This window comes from Sturnus vulgaris, chromosome 10, assembly GCF_052056855.1.
Source record: "Sturnus vulgaris isolate bStuVul1 chromosome 10, bStuVul1.hap1, whole genome shotgun sequence".
In the NCBI taxonomy this organism is placed as follows: Eukaryota; Metazoa; Chordata; class Aves; order Passeriformes; family Sturnidae; genus Sturnus; species Sturnus vulgaris.
In genome coordinates this window covers 13,114,126-13,136,745 of record NC_142252.1, presented here as the reverse complement: position 1 = coordinate 13,136,745, position 22,620 = coordinate 13,114,126, and the positions used below count along the sequence as shown (strand labels likewise).

Genomic DNA, 22,620 nt, shown 5'->3' with positions numbered 1-22,620 from the left:
GGTGTCACCTGAAAGGCTGGAAACTTGTGTCCGGCTACAAATGAACTGTCCCTGCCCTGGAGAAGACTTGGGGCACTGTGTCCAGATCTTGGTCGTTCAACATTCAACAGAACCTTGCACATGGCTCTGCTGCTGGCCTGCTGGGTCACCTTGCTTAAGTCACTTTGCCACTCAGGTCACTTCTTTCCTGCTCTTTGCCCTGCCAACACACAGGGACGGGACTGCTCCTGCAGTACAGAAGAGAGACAGCCCAGAGGTTCAGCTGCACCACGGGCTCCTCATGGGTGCCAAGAGCAGGGCACAGAACAGCAGCTCTTGTGCCTGCACTGCCCAGAGCAACAGGAACCTGGCCTTTGTGAGAGCAGGCTGCCACTGCAGATCTCATGGAATATAACACCTCCTCTTACTAATCAAGTAGCTGTTATCTGTCTCTCCAATGCTCATGGCCCCTACCAGGCTCAAACCTGTTTGTTTCTTAAACAGCCCCATACCATGCTGTTCAATAATGTGAGAATTTTCTGCTTGAGGAGCTGGATGCAGCGCTGCTCTCTTAAATGGCTGCTGTCCTGTGTTGCAAATTATCAAGATTGCACTGAGTTTTTAATCAACAGCAATTAACTTGCCACAGAGGTTGCAAGAGAAATCTTTTGCCCACATCACAGGCTCCTCTGATCTTTTTCACGGCACCCAAAGCCATAGTACAATGTCTTGCACAGAGCTCTTTTCTGAGCAGCAGCAGGGCTTGGGGTGTCTGCAGGGCTCTGTCCCCTGAGCCAAAGTCACCACTGGGGAGTGGTGAAGAAGAAGACAGCCCAGAGTTACTGGTGTCCCACAGAAACCTGCTCTGTGTCCTGCTGTCCGTGCATGTGTGACCCCTGTGACAGCCTGATCAGCTGCAAGGTGAGTGCCCACTGGACTGCTCCCAGTAACAGTGAGGTGCAGGCCAGCCTGAACTCCCCACAGATCCCACAGGGAGGATCACACCATGCCCACTGCCTTTCTACCCCAACCTGGCACTTCTTTCACTTATTCTCATGATGGAAAGCACTTAGAACACCTGCACCTAAGTCTCCATCCAAGGACCTACTAAACTTCAGGTGAATTTTCTTTTAAAAAGGTCTGACATCCCTTCTGAGTCTCCACTTCTGCCCTTCCTGGGCTGTGCTGCTGTAGTGAAACCCCTCCAGTAGATGCACATTGGTCTGAGGAGGTCTCTGACCCCTGGGATGGCATAGCATGCCAGGTTGTTGCTTAGGGAATGTGCCATTCCTGGAGCAGAGCTCAGTGCTCTGCCTTTCCAGTGAAGGCAGGGACCCAGCTGACCAGCCAGCTGCTTCTGCAGATAATTGCAGTATCAGTGAGATAGAATTAGATTACATTTATTTCACGATCAGTTATGTTCAAGCTCTTACACAGATATCTTTACTATGTTAAATGAAAATTAATTAATTGCTTATTCTGGGAAAAGATTAACATCTAAAAGCTACATAAGACTTTCAGGACTTGTTTGTTTAGTAGTGCTTGACTTGCTTCTACAAGGCTTGATCTTGCCGAGTCAAGAATGAAACATAAAGTGTATTCACTATAAGTGAACTGGATGTAGCACCCTAGTTTGTACTCCACACATTGTTGGTAATTGCCTGCTTTGTCTTTGCTGGTGTGCCTGAAGTGTCCTAGATATAAACTGGCTCAGATGGTGGATGATGATCAGTGATGTGCCTGAGAAGGGCAGCTAGGAGGCAGCTCCTTTTGAGATAGGGCAAGGGGTAATACATGGCATAGTATCTCTTTCCCACATCAGAAGTGCTTCTGCCAATGAGTATTTTCCTCATCCCTCTCTGCCCACTGCTGGGGGACAGGTCATGTCCAAGCAGATCCAGCAGATATCTCTAATGTGAGAAAATATCTCATTTTTTACCTTAATTGTCCTGAAATTTCAAGGTCTTAAGGTGTCATAGTTGTCCAGGCAGCTGGAAGAGAGACCTTCTAATCCATATTCTCTACATCCACTAACTAAAACATGGAGCAGCAATGCTCTGAAAAACTCCTGCTAATACAGTATCAGCAATATATTTCAAAGTAGAGAATGCTGCTCCTGCAGAGGCCAACAGGATATAGTGGATGGGCATCCTAATCAGCTTCTGTACATGGGGCTCACTATTGAGTGTCTGTACTTTTCAAGTAGCTTTTGGAAGTAGAATTTCATGGTTGATAACAGTTTTTGTAGCCTGTTCTCCCTCTTCCTGCCTGTTCCCATATCAGCGTAGATATTCTAACAGCCCAGAGACTGGTGTTTTATTTCTGTCATTCCAGTTTTTCTCATGTATTATTAGATCAAGATGGTTGTCTCTGTCTCTTTTACTTCACTGAATCTGCTGTAATGTAAAAGCAGCACTCACCTCCTCTACAAGTGTTTGTCAGGAAAATTCTAACCCCTAAACCAGGGTATAACTTTATACTATCTGTGTTTCCTGCACTTTGGTGAGAAGGGGTTTTCCAATTGGAAAGCCACAGCGATGGACATGCCCTGGGTCAAATGCCACAGAGGGATTATTTCTTTAAGCACAGATCTCAAAAGGCGATTTGCATCCCACTACACAGGCTTTCCCCAGGCTTTTCATACTTTCAGGCAGAACAGGCCCCATTTTTTTTGTGTGAGTTTTCTTTGGAGAGGGACTCCAAGGACTTGTGCTGTGCAGAGAAGGTGTGACCCCAGCTCTGCAGCAGATCAGGTTTCCTGTGGTAAATAAGATGTCCCATCTCCTGGCACTCAATACCATTAGATCCAAAGCAGGATGAAGGCCCCTTTTCCCCAGGTACCTTTGGCTGACAAAATAAACATGAACTCATCCTGGTTTTCTCACCTCTCTCCTGTCATGTCAGAGGTGAGACTGAAGCTGTATGAGCAAATGCACCGTGTCCACCAGATTCTGTGTTGCAGAGATATTGACTATTAACTAAAAACAGCCTCCTTTCGAGTGTCATAACAGTAACTGCTACTTAACTCTTCCTTTTCAAAGTGGGGGGGAATTTGCTGTAGGAAGAATATTGGGAAAAATAGCCACTCTTTTTCTTCATTTTTCTTTTGCCTTGCTGGAATGACAGGCTGCAGCTGTCAATATGACATTCACACACTCTTACACACACTCAGACACACTTTTACACAATCACACACACTCAGATACACTCTTACACGTTCTTACATGTTCTTACACACACATATTCACACTTTTGGTTGACAAGGGTCTGCCCTGGCTCCCACTCCTTGTGTAAAGTCACAAAATCCACAAAGTCTCTGTTTCACCTCCTTGTTCCTTTCCCCTGAAGGAAAACAACCTTGTAAATTCTTGTGGCTCTTGGGAGAGGTGGGTATTGACTTCCCTGGTGTTGTAGCTGCTTTTCAAACTTCCCTCATCCTCAGCAGACAGTGGGTCTGTACTGGCTAGTGCCAGGAAGTGACAACTGCAATATGTCCCTTCTTGGGCTGTAGGAGTTCCCCTGAATACTTCATTACAGTATTTCACAGCACATTTAGACACAGCTAAGCAAGTTCAGCTCCTTTGGCTCTGTGGGGTAGGTATCTTGCTCCAAGCTTGGCTGTGCATTTTTAAACATTATTAGAGTTCAGATGGAATTGCTTCCAGCTGCTTTCACAAAGCTTAAATATTTCCAGGGCACCATATAATGTTCCTTTTCTGCCAGATTGTGGCCTCCTATAGAGAGGTCTTCAAAGACCAGTTTCAACAAAATCAAATTATTTTAGAATATAATTACCTCTCACCCCCTTAAATTTCATTGTGTTCCAAAGAGTTTCCTGTAAATAGATCCCACTCTTTAAAGGAGCCATGCTATTCTGCAGAGCTGGTGGGAGCCAGCCCTCACCAGGCTCCCCTGCATTAGCAATTCTTGGACAGACAGTGCCTGAGTAGCCTGTTATGTGATAAAACGTCACATTTCTTCTCCCCAGCACTGCTTGTGCTGATATTCAGCAGGAAACCATATGGCTTCCAGAAGCCTACCCACATACCTGTATGTGCCCACGCAGTCCGTGAGTCACTTTTACTGTTTGGATGCCCCTTGAGTCATCTGAAAATCTGTGAAATTTCCATGTCTATTTTCCATGCAATCTCTTAAGAGCTTTAGACAGTTACATATAAGGATTTACATATGTATCTTTTTTTCTAGTCTGTTTTTGGTTTCATGGGTGGTAATACACTGGCAGTTCTTGTTTTGAAGGAAATTGAATCTTGATGAGAGCAGAGCACTGGCTGCAGCTGTGTGGGGAAGGGATGAAACTGAAAAAGTGAGACCCTTTTGAAAGAAGGGTTTTAGGAGCAGGAAATCCAACACTCGGGCTTCCACCCTTCCTTTCTGCTCTGACAGGACCATACCAGATCACTGCTGACCCTTGGTGTGTTTCTGTGCCCAAAGGCAGCTGCAGTGCTGCCTTCAGTGGGATGTGAGTACTTTGGGAGCCCCTGACAAGATTTTGCAGCACTAAGGAATGGCACAGATGGAGCACACTTGGGTCACTCAGGGCATTCTGGGGACTGACCCAGGGCAGCATGGCTTGGGGTAGATGTCTGTCTTCATGCTCCTTCAGCTCCTCAACTGCAGGGACTCCAGCCTCAGACAAGTCTATCTGTCCTTTATCAATCTCATGACAAGATGATTTTGCTGCCTCAGGCCAGCATAGGTGATGTGTAATCTTTGTCTGTTGCTTTTGCTGATGAAAGAAAAGACAGTTCTTTCTCTTTCCTCTATGATGGGCCAGCACTGAAGGTGCATTATAGCCCAAATTAAAACCAGCAGCCCCAAGGTTTGCTGCAGCAGCATGGAATGATGTAACCAGCCTGCCAGAACCAGCTACTTTTGCAGCTGTACCCCAAATGCAGGCAGTGTCAGGTGTTTAACAGAATAATCTCGCAGCTGAAGGGGAAGGAATGTGTAGATAGATTGTTCTCCCATGGAGTGTGGGAGCTGACTGCATTAAAAACATCTATATCTCTTCATAAGCGTTCTACAACCAAATGGTGATTCCGTGGCCTTATAGAGCCAGAAAAATTGTCAGAGGTACAAGTATGAGTGTTTTGCAGAGCTGGAAGCAGCAGTGTCCGTTTGTAGAGAACTTCTTGTTGTAACTTAGCTTAGTCAAATTGCCAATAATATTCATTAGAGCAAACAATCAGGCAACTTCACCCTATTTGAGAGAGATTGTGCTGCCTTATTCATCTATCCCAAAATGCTGCTCAGTACAGGCAGGGACGTTCCTACTGTTTCTGTACTGTTGAGAAGCATGTGTGACCTGGAAAGCTGAAATGAGCACACAAAAGCATTGCTAATTTATACCCTTCCCACCCTTCATTCTGACTAGCACTGTTTAAAAAAATTCACTCTATAAAATAATAAATGAACCCCAACCAACAAACCCATGATATTTTCAAACTGCAATAGTAAACCTTAATAACTTGCTGTATAGTTTTTAGTCAAACGAATTGGTAAAATGTGAGTTTTAATATAGCTACAAGATATATCTACTGATATATAGAGCATGCAGCATGTATACATATACACATGTATGTATGCAAAATATACGAGGTATGCTCCATAGAAATAGAGCAGGAATGTGAAGAGCAGAGCTAGAGGAACATGAGAGGATGGGAGAGCTTCAAGAGAAGGCTTCACTGAAAGCTACTTCAGTGCAGAGGGTTCTGGGGAGCTGAACCCCTTACAGCCCTGCTGGGGAGCTGCTCTGCCTGCAGATGGAAACTCACCACTCAATAGGCAGCTGCTTGAAATACTGACAGCAATGTGCTAGCTAATAAAAGGAGGAATAAGAAGTTGAATATGTAGAGATAAAATTTCCTATCTGAATGTATGCTTTTGCACAAGCAACAGAAATGAGCTGAGTGGTTGTTTTTAGGAAGGTTTTTTCCTCAAGTGCTGCTGGAGGGATCAGTGTAACAGATCTAAGCCCATGTAATGTGCTCCTTAGTGAGAAGGAGAAAGTTTAAAGGTTGTTTTTGGCAGAGTCTGTTACTGCTCACGGCAAAAGGAATGCTCTGGTGGATGCCTGTGTCCCAGGAAGCCTCTGGCAGCTCCCAAGGGCCCCTGGTGCCCTCTCAGGCCCTGGGCAGCCCTGTAAGACAGCACACCCCACTACTTACAGCCCTGCCCCAGCTGTTCCCATTCCTCAGGGCACTTCTGGAGCTGCCTCTTGTTCAGCCCCAGAGAGCTTAATTGATCTTGGCTATTTAGGGGAGCTTGGTGCCCAGCTGAGCCTCTCAGTAACTCCTAGGGAATGGTGGTGTCTCCTTACAGTTTTCCAGGATGAAGAGGCCACCAGGAGCAGCAAGCTTGAGATAGAAATGATAAGACTGGGCACTCTGGATCCCTGCTGGTTTGTGCTACTCCATCAACAGACTAGTAGGGACTCATTTGCACTTCCCAAATGTCACCTCATCTTTCCTTCCAGCTGAGTGGTGGTCCTCAAATGATCTGTGGATCTCTGTAGGATGGGCTGCTTTTGTAAATTTTTACATGGCAAGCGTGCTCTATTGTTTAATGAGCCTAGAAATTACTCCCCAGGCCTGCACAGATATTGAAAATATTTTAGAGGCCTGTAAAATGAAAACCAGTGTCCTGCTTTCAATATATATCACTGGTGAAACTGTCATGGACCAAGGCAGGTGATTTCACTCTGACTGTGGTGATGGTGGAGTGATTTCCCTGGCTTTAGCAGAGATGCTTTTGTGAGACATTGGACTCTAGCTGCCTGGACCTGAAGTTTGCTTTCCTCTTAGCCACCAGCACTGAAATGGAATTGGTTCATGTGTGGGATGGTAAAATCTGCAGGGGAGTGATATGCTTTCCACATTTTCAAAAGTATTTCTACCCATCCAAAGAGTTTACAGAAATAACCTGCTGCAAAATTTAAAAAAGCAGCAAGTGTTTGTATTATGTGGAAAAGTTAAACTTACTGGGGGCTAGACCACATAGTTTGCTTACCATACTGCTTGGGTGGTGAAATTTCTGAATTTCTGTGAGTCAGTAGGGGCTGAGGGCTGGATCTCCTCCTGTCCCTCCCTGGTGTGGCTGCAGCCACAGGGTGTTGTGGCCCAGCATGGACAGCACAGGGCTGGGAAGTCTGGGCAGTGAGGAGCAGAACTGAACTCTTCCTGGCTGATTGCAGAAACTCCAAGAAGTTCACATAAGGAATCAAGTGAGAGTTGAGGTTGCTTTATACTCATGCAACATTGCTTTGATCCTTACAGTTCTGTGGACCTATATATAAAACAAACACAATGGGTATCTAGCAGCTAATTCTAGCCACAGATATAAAAATTAGCCCACCTCAGTTGCTAATTCCTTGAAGGTATGAGCTGCTTCTGATGTAATTATGAGCATGTGGCTTGCTTAGCAGAGACTAGCCACAAAATTTTCATTTTTAGTTGCACTTAGCCAAAGCAGACAAAAATAAAATCTGCAAAGGCAAAGATGCATCAGAAATTCACTGGAATTACACTGAAGTTGTATCCTACATAAATAGCCTTAGCAAACAATAATTAACACAGCCAGCATGCTTCATTGTGTTGTTAAAGAGAGTAGAAACAGAGATAATCCCTTCTGAATTGTAATGTAAGGCCATACATAATGATTGGACTACTAGTTTTGTTTTCCATGATGGAATGTCTTCAGAGAGTTTAAATGAACTGTTTGCAATGAAACTGGATGCTTCCTCCAGCATGTAATAATCATAACCAAATGAGATGCTAATTAATAATTGAATAAATCCTTAGTGAGTTTCTGAAATAAGAGGCATGCTCTACATCTGCATGATGCCAGGAGATCTGTGAGAATACTGAGCTTTTTTTTATTAGGAAGCTGAGAAGTTGTCCTTGAATGCAGACCAATGATGGTGGACTGAGTTCTTCTCTTAAGCCTACCCTTAGTGCACAGGCCTGGAATTTCTCAGCTATCCTAAAGCAGAAATGTAAATTCAGTGCAGCTTTGGTAAGCAGAACTACTGTCAGTAGCTGTTTTCTATTCCATCCTTGATAAGATTAAATATAAAGCAGTAAAAAAACAATCCCAAACCTGTCAGAGGATTTATCCTGTCCCCTCCCAGTCATCTGGGAGGAGCTTATCTAGTGTTCTACCATGTAAGAGATGTCCTCAGCAATCAGAATAGTCCTTGGGACCCGTGACTTTCAACAAGTTGTCTTGAAGCTGCTGTACACCACAACACTGTCCAAACCACCTACCAGGGGACCCCAGAAATGTCACGATTAAAGGCCCATAAACTCTTAATGAAAAAGAATGTGCTGTAATGAAGCCAACCCAAAATCTAAATCTTTGTACCGTGTTATGCTTCAATACAGAGAAATTTCAATGTAGATGCAGCCCAAATCTGGCTGTGAAATTTACTTTTCTGTTTAAATAATCGATGTCTGTTTAATTAATAAATGTCTGTGAGTACCTCAGGTGAAAGGCACCAAACCTCCAGGAGATGGAAATGAAAGGACACCGTGTGCTCAGAGAGGAACATTTTACTGTGTTCTGTCTATGGTGATGTGTGACTGCATCAAGTCCCGCCTTGAAACCAGCTCAGTGCCTTGTCTTCACTCTTCTAGTTGGAAGCAGCTCCCAGCCTCACTGTTCTTGTCCCAGGACGCTTTCTGGGGGACCTTTGTTCTTTTTTGCTCAATAGCTTTACTGACCTGAAGGTATCCTGTGAGATTGTCCACTCTGGAAATCCCAGATTTCCTGCTCTGCCACCTTCTAGTGCAAATTCATTTAGCTGGATACAGAAGGCCATGGTTATATAAAACTCTAGGTGAGGTCTCACTAGTGTTTTGTGCAGGACCATTAGTATACCCCAGTCTGGTGTAAATCTCACTCCTGAGGCCCCTTCAATTGTCTTCCCCTTTCATGGCCTTAGAAGGGCTCACAGTCATCCTTTGTTGACTGCTTTTGTTTCTTGCCTTTCTCTCCTGTCTGGTGTGACTTTGATCTCTTCTATTTCAACTTCACAGCATTTCTTTTTGCTGTAGCATGTCATCCCATGCTTCTTCTATAAGCTTATCTCTGTGAAATATAAAATATTTACTGATTAAAGAAAAAGGAAAATATTTTACCTCTTAGTCCGCATAGTCTCTGCATCCATTTAAAGAAACTTTGTTGATTTCAGCATTAAGTAATTACATAAATACAAGCCATTCCAGGACAGAGGCCTGCACACCCTCAAGTTAATGTTTTATTTGGCCACATTTCCAAATTATCAGGAAAAATAATTGCAAGCATACACCTGTCTTCCAACTTTTCTTGTCCTTATGAGTCAGTCTTGGTATCAGACAAATTTGTTACTCAGTGCTCTCTGCTGTTGCAGAAGTGCAGTTCTGAGAAGGAATGTGGTACAGCTCTGGTGGTATTACTTTTGACCTTGCAAAAATCAGGTAAGTAACCTGATGGTAAGTGGAAGATATTTTTCCCCCAGTAATGAAAATCTGAAAAAAAGGAAGGTTGATGGATTACTTCCAGAAATGCTGTATTTTGAGGACAAAAGGCAAATAAAAGGAATTATGTTGTCTCTGAGTGTGCATATTTGATTATTGCAGCCAGCTTCCCTGTAGCTTTCTGGAGCATCTCGCTGGACCCCTGGACCCATCTGGAGAAGTTAGCTGTCCATGCAGCTCTGCCAACAGCAGCAGGCACTTAGGTCAGTGTACTCAGAAGTAGTGGGAATCTAGTATAAACTCTTTTGGAATTTAGAACCAGAAGATGTTAAAATTTTTATTGGTCTCAACTTGCAACAGTGTTTGATAAAGAAATTGGAGAAAGATAAATGATATGGAATCAACAAAGCTTAAATGAGTTTTCTATAACAGAGGATTTACTGAAAGGACAAACAAGAATCTGCTTGTGAGTCAGTAACAGGACTTTGGACTCTGATAACTTCTTTTATAGTCATTAAGAGTAGGCACAATACCACTAGGATTTAAAGTGGTTTTTACAAGACCCACATGAAGGCTCTCTGCAGAGGCCTTTCTTGAAAAATGGGCAGGTTCACAAGGATTTTCTGCACCTAAACACAAATCAAAATATAACAGAAAAGCTGTGTGGCCACTGCAGGGTCTCAGCACCACTGAATGCTCACTCCTGGAGTGAAAGGCAGGATTCATTAACTGTGGGCAGTTCCCACAGACCCTAGGTCCTCTTTATCAGTAGATCCCTTCAAGCTGGACTGTTTCCCAGGTTTCTTCACTGTTCCAGCTCTGCAGTTGTTCAGTGGGACACTGGAGGACTCACCCCTCAGCTTCAGTTACTGGCAGCCTCTCCCTTTAATTATTTGTAAAATTCTAAACAAGATTAAATTTTTTTCTTGAATTATCCAGCTGCATTCCATTTTAACACCCCTCTTTTCACATATCTGTGGTACATATTTGCTTTTATCCTCCCAAAGCTTCTACACAAACAAGGAGGGAAAAAAACCCATTAAAGGGAAGGTGTGCCTGATAATTCAATTACCTGCTCACCACCAGTGAGCCGGGAGGGCCAACTTATGCTGACTCCAGTAACTCCTGCTCTCAAGTGACCTCTGCAGAAAACTTCCACAATCTCAAGGAGCAGGGAGTGGGGCAGGCCAGGGGATGGGAAAATTGGGCCCTGTGCACCCATAGCCCAGCTTGTAGCCAGTGACAGGCACAATGCTGCAGGTGGAGGCATGATTTGTGAAGGGCGAGCCAGCAATCTGCTGGCTGTGCTCCTGCTCATTGTCCTCAGATATGTATTTCCCCATTTGGGTGAGCTCAAATGGTAGGTGTTAGCACAGGAAGAAGGAATTTTAAACAAGTTTAGCTGTCTGTCATTGCAGGAGAGAGAGGGCTTACTATAAGAGCTCCACACACTCGGTGTGTTTCTGCAATGTTCAGAAATACTCATGTTTGGTGTGAAGTAGAATGTCTCAATACATTGCAACAAAACACTTTATTTGGAGAGTGACTCTTAGCTTTGAAACAAGGTACTTTCTGACAAGTATGATTTTGATTCCTATAAAAATCATTGCCAAACGCCCTTTGTATTTTTCCCACTCACCTAGTCTAGGTGCACGTGTCTGTAATCCCAAAATACAAAGATTTTTGTCTTTTCAGGTGCACATGATGGACAATGTGGTAGTAGCAGAGCATGGATCTCTCACCCTTGTGGAAGAGGCATAAGGCTGGGAACAATCCCATACTTTCTGCTACAAATACTGCATTGTTTGGGTTGGGAAAACAAAAGTGTCTTGATATGTTATGCTGTGATGTCATTTTGCTGTTCTGCTGGATCTCGTGGTTCAGCACACCAGTTTCTGTACTCCAGGGGTGGTGAAACTCAGCACACAGCAAACTGAGCCATTGACTGCAGCTCTGTTTAAAGGCATGCTGGGGACTGTGCCACAGAAAAAAGTAAAAGCACTTCCATGTTATTTACCCTAATTCCATAGAGTAAGAGTGGCTTCTGCCCTTTCCAGGAGACGGTGCTGCTTTACATAGCCTATGCCTGAATCCCACAGCGAGGTTTAATAGCCCTTTCTTGTGCTTTGTCTGAACTAGACTGCCTTGCTATTTTGGGGGCATTTGTTATCTTTTCATAGGATGTGAAGAGTTTAATTAATTTTTAGTAGCTGATATTTTAACTAGGTAAAGTGGTCATTAAAAAATCCATGAATTTACTTTCTCAGCACTCTCCTTAGCATCTGGTCAGGCAAACCCCACAGCAACTGCTGCCTTCCTCCCAGGAAAACACTGCTCAAGAGCCTCTAATGTGCTCTTTGAAGGTTCATTTCTTGCATTGGGTTTTCACACAGGCAAACTCACTTCATACAACACACCAACCTCTCTGCTTCATTTGACTGGGAAAGTTAAAATAGGCAGGTTATATAATGATGTTTATCTTTACATCAGGAAGTCAACTAAGAAGCTGTTAAGCTGATATTATATAACACAGCCCTGATTATAGAAAGTGTGGAGGAAGATGGTCTAGGCTTATGCATGTCATATTGGCAGTAATTGATAACAGTTATAACTAATATTGTTTTGTATGCTTTTGTTTTTGATGTTTTGCAGCCTTCCAGAAGATGTTGGACCATTAGCAGCCAGGAACTGAATTTTAATTGTTTATAAAAATTGCAATTGCACTCTTCTATACATTAGGTACATATATTTAAATAAAACATTCTATATAAGGAAATGGAAGTCTCTTATTTTTTATAATGCCCTAGTTCCTGAGGTTGCTGGAGTAGTAAAACTCACTCTTTTGTAGGACTGTGAACTGTCCCAAACCCAATAGACAAATCTTACTACAACAGCAAAAGAAAGATGAGTTTGCTGTATACACATGGCATACAATCCCTCATAGAACAAGAGCTCAAACAACTCCAGCACACACAAACTGCACAATGATAGAGGAAAAAATTGTCTTTTAGACAAAAAAAAGTCCAGTTTTCTCTTACTCTCCTTGTAAACAGGAACACGTTCATCTACTAGCCATGCCCAGCTGGACTCTCTAATTCTAAGAATAAAGACATCCTTTTATTCTGATGGAGATTGAATTAACCTAAGACAAGTTTCAGTTATGAGGACATACTGGATATACATTTCACAAATGAAAATTATGAAGATTTTATTACTGGGGAAACTGTCTTCTCTGTATTAAAAAAAAGAGTAAAATTAAATAAGCAGAGATGTGTAAGAGGATCCCATAAGAATTCCATTGAGTAGGTTTAATTAAATTTGTTGAACTGTGATTTTTTTAAAATAGAACTTTGATTTTAACAACAGAAGATCAGATCCTTTCCCATGTAATAGGCAGTAACTTATTTTATCCATAAGAGTGAAGATGACAGACAAAAGTGAGCTGGTATTTCAACTGTTAGCAGTATCTGTGACAAGCACGTGACTCATTGGGTGGTGTGACAGAATAACTCCAGACTGTGTTGGAAAGAGTAGCTTTAGTCTTTAATGGCCTAATGAAAATTTTCCATTTATAATAGCTTTTGCAGGGAAAAAAAGACACTTTACCATTCCATGTTTTGATTCAAGTGGAATGTTTCTACAAGAAGTTGTTTGCATCTCTTATAACCCACAACATTACAGATGATAATGAAAAGATGCCCTTCTGAAAAAACAGCTCCTGGAAGGTAAGTCTGTGGCACACGATCCAAACTTATCAGACATCAGAGAATCCAGATGAGTGGAGGCATAATGAACAAGCTAAGTTCACTCAGGCTTCATTCCTTGTTAGGCAGGGGAAATGAGGCTTCATTAGTTTCATTGCTTCTCCAGCTACCTGTGAAGATTTGCACTGAGTTTGCAGGGAAGTGAAAGCTTTTCTGCAGCTGTCAGAGATCCTTTCATGAGCATGAACTCCCAGTTCCGAATGAATAAGGGAAATCATCTGCTTTGTATGGTGACTGCTAGTGCTATATGGTGACTTTGAACACTAAATCTTGACAATTAAGAGAGCAGCAATTTTATTGTTCTTGTGTTTTCTTTCATTAGAAAGCCCAACACAAAAAAATATTGAAAAATGAGTTTTACTTTTTATTCTTCAACAGCTAGCATTTCTTTTTACTAAAATTAATACCATAATTGTATTATTCTAGAAATATTTCACCTTACACACCAGTGTCCATCTTTAATTATGAACAGCTGTACCTATGTTTATTTAATCTATCCCACCTTCTGGTGTAATGGAGTTTAGATCAGCTTGTAACTACTGTATTTTTTTGGCCGTACTAATAACTGTAAATTCTTGTCATGTGATGATGTCTGTAGTCCTTTTTACTTGGTGTTCTTGTGTTGATTGACATTATATGTGGATCTAGGGAATGTTTTTTGAATTCTCCTGTTCTGAGTTCATTATACCTCTGCAGTTACTGTGTGGGACACCAGCTGCAACACATCCAGTGCCACTGCCAGTTTGAGAAGTCTACATTGTCAGCTGGCTCCAGTGGGACTTAGGGGGTTCACTAGGTAGTTGGCATGAAGTCAAATCCCTCCATGTCCTGCTGCCCTGCCTGTGGCCAAAGTGTGACTGCCTCAACACATAAGGAACCTGGCAGCGTTCATTCTCCCCGTGGTGTGGTGCCAGCTGACCAGGCGATGTTTCCAAAGCAGAAAGAGCCATTTTTAAAGTGGCAGCTGGACTGCTTTGAGGACTAGGAGCTGGTGTAGGATCAGGTACAAATCTGTGGCAGGGCTCACTACTGTGATCACTTGCCAGAGCAGGCAGCTGCCAACAAGCTCTGGCATAGTTTCTCAACGTGGGAAAACATCGTCTCTATTTCACTATAGTTTATGAAACTGAGGTTATTAGGCTCTGACACAGGGCTGCTTTTTCCCCATGTACAAATGGCATGGGCTAGGATCAGGTGGCTGTTACAGAAGGTTTTCCAGGGTAAAAAGCTTATGCTGTACTGGCCTCCCTGCTGCCAAAAGCTGCCTGGTCCTGTATCACACATCCCCCCGAAGCATTACGTGTGCTGTAACAAGCTGCCCGTCCCTGCCAGAGACTGTCCCAGGCAGGACATCCCAGACATGCTCCTGGCAGCGGCTCCAAAAGAAGGAATTTTAAAGGGGAAATCTGAGAGCAGTGAGAAAAGGCCATTGGTCACATCCTCAGATGTCTCGGAGGACTACAGAGGTGATGGGATGCTGCTTTGTGTAATTGTCCTAGAGTTCCTATGTCAAGGGTCATTTTGGACCAGCCAGGGCATGTTAAGCACAGCATCATGCTGACTTCTATACTGACCACACCAGTCACAATTTAAGTACAAGCTTTTGTGTATGCTGCTTGTAGTGGTTTGGTAAAAATGATATTGCTTAAGTTGTGACACAAATGATGCTCTGGTTCACACTCAGTTTTCCCCTCCTCCAAGGGAACTACAGAATTTCCTGAGAGATGGAACCTGAAAAAGATGATGTGCAATACAGGATAGTTTTGCAACACTGGCTCTAGCTGCAATGTTGCCAGTAAAAATGTCATTTGCCGTACATGGAATATTTTCTATATGTGCTGGAATTTCAAGCCCACTTTTCATACTGAAGTTTAATACTGTGCTTTCTGGTTCAACTGCTTTCAATCAGCAAACACACTCCTAGAAGAGAAACAGAAGTGCCAGGAACCCACATGGTTCTCTGAGGTACAATAAGGCTCACCTAATTGCTTCCTGACTTGCTGATCCATCATCCTGACCCCTTCTTTGATGTATTTTTTTTTTCCTAGATCATTAGTAACAAGTGAGAAATGCTGTCTCAGGGTGTTATATATGGGATTATTTCTCTATCCCCAGCACAGTGACCGTATGTAATGGGATTATCTCTTATTTAAAATAAAAAAGATTTGGAAACATCAAATACCGTGTATGAAAAAGTAGTTTCCTTATGGAGGTTCCTTTAATTGTTAAAAAGTTCGTTTTTTTGTTTTGTAATAATACATTTATGTCAGTCAGCAAAACCAACCTAAATGCTGCAGATGTCTCCTTTCTGCTCTCTAAATTTAGATTGTTCTTCCTCTCCTTCTGTATATATATTCCTCTGACATCAAGAGGGCTATTGCCCCTTTACAGCATATTTATTGCTGTTGTAAACACTGAAAACTGATGAGGCCAGATGATGGAGGCTTCTGCCAATGCCTCTTCTTAGCCTGCTTTCATTTCAAAATATCTGAACTGGTACCAGCTGGTGCCAAAATTCTGAGATATGAAAATACAACTAAAAAGGAAGAAAATGGGCAATGTGTGTTAGCACTAAATGTCTGCTTGTTTCAATGAGATATGTGAACACTTTCACAGTACATAGCTATGGGAGGAGGAGTAACTCCTGGCACAAATCAAAGAACAAAACATAGGACTATTGGGGAGGGAAAAGTTATTTTCTAGATCTGGGTTAGATCTGTCATGGTGTAAGTTTCCTTAAGATTAGGTCTCTGCCAAAGAGAAGTCTAGTTCTGATTTTTAGACTTCAAATTTGCAAGAGTTGCCCAGGAGACTCTTTTTAGGTTCTTTGGATAAGTTCTTGAACATTTTCAGTTGTGCTTAAATCTAAAAAGTGTAAATGGAAATGCGAGCTTGGGTTTAAAAAAAAAAAGAAAAAACCACATCAGTATTTGCCTTGAACTTTCAAGTCTCTTCCTGCCTCTCATATGTGTATACATAAAGCGTTTGAAGTGTGTCAGATCAGAGGCTCTGGTTGACTGTCCATCTGATTGAAAGAGAAGTTAAATTCCCTCTCAGAACAAGAGTTACCCCCACTGCCTTTAATACACATTACATTACGTGCTTTAATATATATTTCCTTTTAATGGGTGTATAGAGTATGCTGCAAAGACCATTTAGCTCACATCCAAGGCACTCATTTCTATGCTCTGTCACCTCTTTGCCATCTTGCAAAAAGGCAAACTGTTTAGCCTTTGAGGTAACTCCTTACCATGCCAGTTTTGAGACAGTAGCTATCATGATTCTGACCGGTTCCCTATGTCAGCCTATACAGCGTATTTCTTAGACTTCTCAAGAGCAAGACTTTTCATGTTTTCTCCATGATGTCCTTATGTCCTCTGTTAAGTGCAGCAAAGCTATTTCTTTATCTTTCTTCGAGTCCTTCCTCCTCATCCTGGTCTTTATAAGGATGGCTGAAGGAAAAAACCCCAGCAACAGGTGGATGCCAGTGCCAGTGTATTACTTATTGTGGGGGCCGGGGAGGTCTGTGAGATATCTCTGTGCCCTGCTTGTCCCTTGACCTCCCGCCCTGTAATGCGGCTCTGGGCTACCTGCGGCTGGGCACGGCTCTCACTGTGCTCCTTCACCGCGGGAGCTGCTCCGTGTCCGGCACTCCCACAGCACCATTTCACTTTGGTGGTGTTGCCCAGAAACTGCCGCAGTTTAACAGGGACGAGCGATACCGCAGGTACCGGCGCACACCTGGAGCTGTCCCGCCCTCCCGCAGCCCACGCCGGGCACCACCAGCGGCGCGCCGGGGACTGCGGAGATCAGCTGCGGGGACTCTCGGGGCGGGTTCCGCCGGAGGAGGAGTCGGTTCCCATGGAGTTCCCGTTGCCGTCCCGGTGCCCGTCGCTGGCCGCGGGCGCGCCGCGGGCCGGGCGCGGCGGGGCGGGGCGGGCCGGCCCCTTTAAGGCGGGGAGCGCTCACCTGCCTCCTCCCCCGCCCGCCGCCAAGGTACCGGCCCCGCGCCGGGCCCTGATTGGGCGCCCGCCGGGCCCGGTCACGTGGGGGGGGCGCGCTCCCCCAGCCTCCAGGCCGCCATTTTGGCTGGAAAGTTTGGAATTTCCGAGCAGTGCGGGCGGGAGGCGGCGGGAGCGCCCCAGCCCTGCCCGTCCCGGCCCCGGTCCGCCGCGCCGCCTGCACCGCGCTGTCCCGTGCGGCTCGACCCGGCCCGGTTTGCCCCGCGTAGCGCCGAAGCGGCGCCGGCGGGAGCCCCGCGCGGAGCCGCTCGCTTGCTGGGCGGCGGGGCCGGTCAGGCGGGGCCGCTCAGTCGGGGCGGCCGCCGCCCCCCCGCGCCCGGCCGGCAGGGGGCGCCGCCCCCCGCGCTGCCCCGGGCCGCGCTCCCGGTCGGCGCGGCGGAGCCGCGGGGCAGCCCCGGGCGGGGGGCGCGGGGCGCGATGCCCGTCAGGAAGCAAGGTGAGCGCCGCACGCCCGGGGCCGCGGCCGCCGGAGCCGCCGGCTGACAGCGCTGCCGCGGCGGGACGGGCTGGGGGGGGAAGCTGGAAGGAGCCGCGGGCGTTGCGAGCGCGCCGAGGGCACCGTCCCGCCCGCGCTCTCCCGGCTGCGAACAAAGGAGCTGCCGCGCCGGGCTGGGGCGGTCCCGGCCGCGGGGGGCTTGTTGCATCCCCGGCGCTCCTGCCCGGTGCGCACCGGTCAGCCTTGTGTCTGGTCTCTGCTTGCAGATACCCAGCGAGCCCTGCGCCTCCTGGAGGAATACCGCTCCAAGCTGAGCCAGGCGGAGGATCGGCAACTGCGGAACTCCATCGAGCGGGTCATCAGCATCTTCCAAAGTAACCTTTTCCAGGCTTTGATAGGTAAAGGTTGGCTTCTTTCAGTTTGTGCGCAAGCCGGTCGGTTCTTGCTGATGCTGTCAGTTGTGGTGTTCAGAGCAAAAGGTGTTTTACCCGTAAGTTAGAAGCCATGTGCTTCTTGTGGTTGTGTTTTTGTTTTGCATAGTAACACACGTGTTGTTACAGATCAACAGTTCACTTGTTACACGTACTTTCTTTGTTTGAGGCTTTTAACTGGTCCAAACTGCTTAAAACTGTGGAGTAGTTTCAAATTCTGTGACATGTTATCCTAGATTTCTTTAGATTTAGATGCATGTTTCTCCATACATCTTTGTTCACCTAATAAATTTCTAAGGAGAGTGGGTTTTTTTTTCTGTCTGTATGTAACAGGTTAGTGAATGAATTGAAATATTTTTAGTCTAAGGAATCAGACAATTCCTGTTGAAGAGTCTCTAAAAACATCACAAAGTGCATAACTGAAGTGCAAATTTAACCTAAAGTAAATGAGAAGGAACCTCTAATGCTTCAGGGAGTACTACAGTCGTCTCTTCTCCTTCGTTGCACATTCAAGTATAGTGAAAACACTATTCATTCTCAGTTTACAGTCCTAATAGTGCTTGACTTAATATGTTCCCATAAGTTCTTAGAAGCACTTACATGTAATTTTGAATTTCCTGCCGGTCTGTTTGTAAAAAAACCCCTGAGCATAAATAGAACTTGCAGAATCCTGTCTTTATTTGGAAGCTTCTGCAGAGAAACAGTGAGAAGTGGTTTCTTCTTGATTGATTGTCACTATCTTTATGACAGCTAATGTTAGTTTACCCTCAAGAATAAAATTTGTTCTGCATCCTTGTCTTTTAATAGTAACCAGTGTCTGAATTGGACTGATGGCAAACATTGTAGCTATATTTGTTACTTGACTTACTACTTGGTTACTGTGCTAGGGTGCACATCTTCCTTCGCAGGGCTGCAGCTTCTTTGAACCTGTGTTGTGGTGAAAGCACAGGGACAGGCAAAACAATCATTGCTGCTGAATGCTTTCTTCTGGAGCATTTATTTCATCTTGTGTAGAATTTCAGAAAACAGTGGTTATGCTGGGTTTTTTTCTTATCATGTAACTTCGTGACGGGTAGTTGTGAAAATAGGTCAGTTTAAAGAATCTTTTCCTTATAGGAATTCTGCATTTCTCTTCACTACACAATTGCTGCCAATCAGCTCCATGATGAAGAACTAAACACAATCTTTGTGGGACACGTATGAACAGATTCACTCATTGACAGATCAGAATGTTGAAATCTTGTATCAAATATTTCATGTACAGCAGCAATACTTTTTATTTTCACCCAGAAAATTTCAGTGTTGATCGCCATTTTTCTTATTCTGGGTGTGTGTTTGTGTGAGGGTTTTTTATTTTAAAACTCTTCAAGGTCCATGCTGTACTCTGTTTTCTCCCCTTCATTGAAAGGTACCAATCTGTTAACCTTTGATATTCATACTGCAAGATGTAGTTTCTTCTCATATCCACGTATGAATCTTCATTGTTTATAACTGTACACCTAGTAGTAGTAGTAGACTTGAACTAGCAGGCAACTTCATGTCTGCTGGCTTTGCTCTGCAAGAGCAGAAAGAAGGAATGTGTTGTTGTCTGGGTGGGCTCTGTGGCCTGTTTAATGGATTTGTAAGAAGTTGCACATTGCAACCACAGGAGCCTAGTTTTTATTGAGTTCAGTTCATTTGTCCATGCACAACAGGTACTTTTTGGGCATGTTGCATTAACTTTGCATTTCCTGGGTCACTGCATGATTGTTTATTAGATTGCACACATGTTCCCAAACCATCTGGCAGAAGGCTGGTACTTGCAAAGCAATTAATGCTGTCAACTTGGGTCTTTCTCCTTTAACCTGCTACTTTCTATGGGAATATGTCAGGGGAGTATTCGTTCCTAGCAGGCTGCTCCTGGCTGTTGTTTTCCTGGAAGCACCTTCTGTTATGGTGTGATTACTGCATGATAGGGGTAAGGAGTGGGGAGAGTCCCTGGAAAAGATGTGATCTGGAGGATGGCTACAGTAACTGGGAAGACCTTGAGCTGGCTCCTGCTTGTCCTGTTTCCATGAAGATCTGGGAGCAGACTGGATGAAGTATTCAGTTGTGCTGGGGGTTAGACTTACCTGGAATTCTTCATTGGTCATTGCTTTATGGCTGAATTTGAAGTGTGCATTTTATAGGAGTTGTGATGTGTTCCCAACTGGAATAGCCAGTGCTGTTCTGACAGCAACTTTCAGGCTCAACAATACCAAGTTATTGCTCTTATAGATACTTCTTCCAGAAAGTGTGCTACTTTTAGTTTCTGGTTTGGGTGCTTTTTTTTCTTTTTCTTAAAATTAACAATCCTAAAAAAATCCCTACTAAACTTCATCCATTTATTTTCTGCTTTTTCTGCCAAGTTACTGTACTATATCCAGGACTTGTTTGCCCATAGTAGGTAGGCTTGTGAAGGTTGTAGTCAGGATCTGCTGTCAACTTCTTGTATCTTTTTTAGTATAATTTTTGACTTGGCAATCAAATGCTGTTCTTTCAAGCAATAAATAGCATCATATACAGAAATACATCTTTGGGTTTATAATGGAGGAAATTAAATATTCCTGAAAACTACAAATTTCAACAGTGTTTCATGTTTTTAGATGAAAAGGTTTTAGAAACTAAAGAGGTTTTAGAAATTGAAACTGTATTTTTTGTAATGCCCATTTGGATGCTGAAGTACAAGTAATACTAATTTTTCATTTGAACCTTTTTTATGTTATTCTCTTGGTTCTCTCAATAAAATTTTAGTTCAGCAATCTACAAGATGACCTTGTTCTTGAATTATGGCTTTAAATGGTTTGAATTAGACCAGTAACTAGTCAGTGTGAACAGTCAGTGTCACCAGCTCGACATTGCAACTGTTACATTTTAAGTGATGTAACTGTAAGAACTTTGAATCGGTAACAAAAGTTGTAACCACATGTGACCTCCTTAAAACAGACTCTGAAGAAGCCCATTTTTATATTTTCTGTGTTGTTTTCCATTCCTTCAACCAGCTATGTGTAATAATGAATGTCTAGAACTTTAATTAAATTGATACTAAGGACCTGTAATTCAAAGCATCTTGAGAATAGTGTCACTTTTAAGTCAATTTCCTTTTGTACAGGCTCAAAAATGTGTGCTATCTTTACTTGTTTTTGATTTCTTGTTTTCAGTTAAAATGGCTTGTTCCCAATATTCTGATCATTGGTGAGCCAATTTATTAAGAGACCAAAAGAAAATATCCATGTATAGAATCACGGGGTAAACTTATTTCACTTTGGTATGGTATTTGATATTTATCTTCAAATAGTGAGGTAATAATTCTGCAGGTGACTTCTCTTCTCAGCTTAGGCACTCTCTTACCTTTTCAGAAGCTACAGGTTCTTGAAAAAGTATAGATATATTTATCTTTTTGAAAATACAGGAAGAAAAACACTTGCATGCAAAAGTAACACTTCTGAGAGGAAAACATATGAAGCAGACTTCTGTTTATACACATAATATTTTTGTTTAATTAAGATCTGCTTTTAATGGGTGTCATGTTGAGGTTTGCCATATTAAAATAGACTTCTAAAATTAAAAATATTACAGTTATAGCTAGAGACATAAGGTAGTTTGCTACTTCAGAAGCGTTCATTTTCATGACAAGAACTAACTCCATGTGCACTAGTGCCAGAAAAAGGGAATTCTAGGAGAGTCTCTACATACACTGGCAATACAGTTGGTAATGCTGCCCTTCTTGCCTGAAGTAGGGTGTTTTTATCTATCTGTTTATCTATCTATCTATCTGTCTAATTTTGTAGCTATTAATATACAGGATTTTTAGTATAAAATGGCAAATCTGACTAGGAAAGGTTCAATGTGTTGGATTTCATTGTGTAAGCAGTCTCATTTGTTTCACTTAGAGTCCTTTTGCATGAAGACCTGCCTTGAAAATTGTGCTTATGCACTGGCTCTTCCTCTTCCTGGTACTAAACATCCAGTGTAGGAAATTTAAAAAAAAAAAAAAGTAGTTATTTCAGTAATCCTTACTAAACCAAAGAACGGCTTCTCCCAGTAAACATGAAGGTGCTTTTAACCATAGTTTGCATGATCCTTATTAATTGAACAAAACATATTACAAATGCTGTTAATACATTTTTACACCTGAGAAAAGTAAGTCCTGTCTCTGGAAATTTTGAAAAAAAGTTGATGATTGCATAAAGTAAACTCTTTGTTCAGGTTTCTCAGCAGTGTGATTCAGACTGAAAATTCGAGGAATATAAAACTTAGCCTACCGATTTCTCATTTCTGTCCGCATTGGCTTTCTGAACTAAATTAGGAAAACAACCCTAGATTTTAGACTGAAGTAGATTGGATGAGGTCAGCACTCCTCCAAGTTGGTCCATTTTGGAGTGGACTGGCCACATTCCTACTACCTGGCATGTGGTCTCAGCTCAGCTGTGTGTGGCAGCTCTTCTTGCTCCTCCTCACTCCTTCACACTTTATCCTTTGGGATATTTCCTA

General features: G+C 43.4%; 1 protein-coding gene and 1 long non-coding RNA gene across 15 annotated transcripts in view; both read left to right on the top strand.

Moving 5' to 3' along the window:
• The first annotated feature begins 2,393 nt into the window (after positions 1 to 2,393).
• Positions 2,394 to 12,231, top strand: LOC148222658 (uncharacterized). Its single transcript, XR_015805732.1, has 2 exons — positions 2,394 to 9,718; positions 12,108 to 12,231. It is a non-coding gene; the product is annotated as an uncharacterized LOC148222658 (long non-coding RNA).
• A 5,412-nt stretch (positions 12,232 to 17,643) lies between these two features.
• The window catches only part of DLG1 (discs large MAGUK scaffold protein 1), a 143,813-nt gene continuing 138,836 nt past the window's right edge, over positions 17,644 to 22,620 (top strand). For all 14 annotated transcript variants that reach the window (XM_014891684.2, XM_088170845.1, XM_014891683.2 and 11 more), the window contains exons 1-2: positions 17,644 to 17,677; positions 17,944 to 18,075. In XM_014891684.2, coding sequence (XP_014747170.1) covers positions 17,659 to 17,677; positions 17,944 to 18,075 — 151 coding nt within the window. In that variant the 5' untranslated portion in view covers positions 17,644 to 17,658. The remainder of the gene's footprint in view (positions 17,678 to 17,943; positions 18,076 to 22,620) is intronic.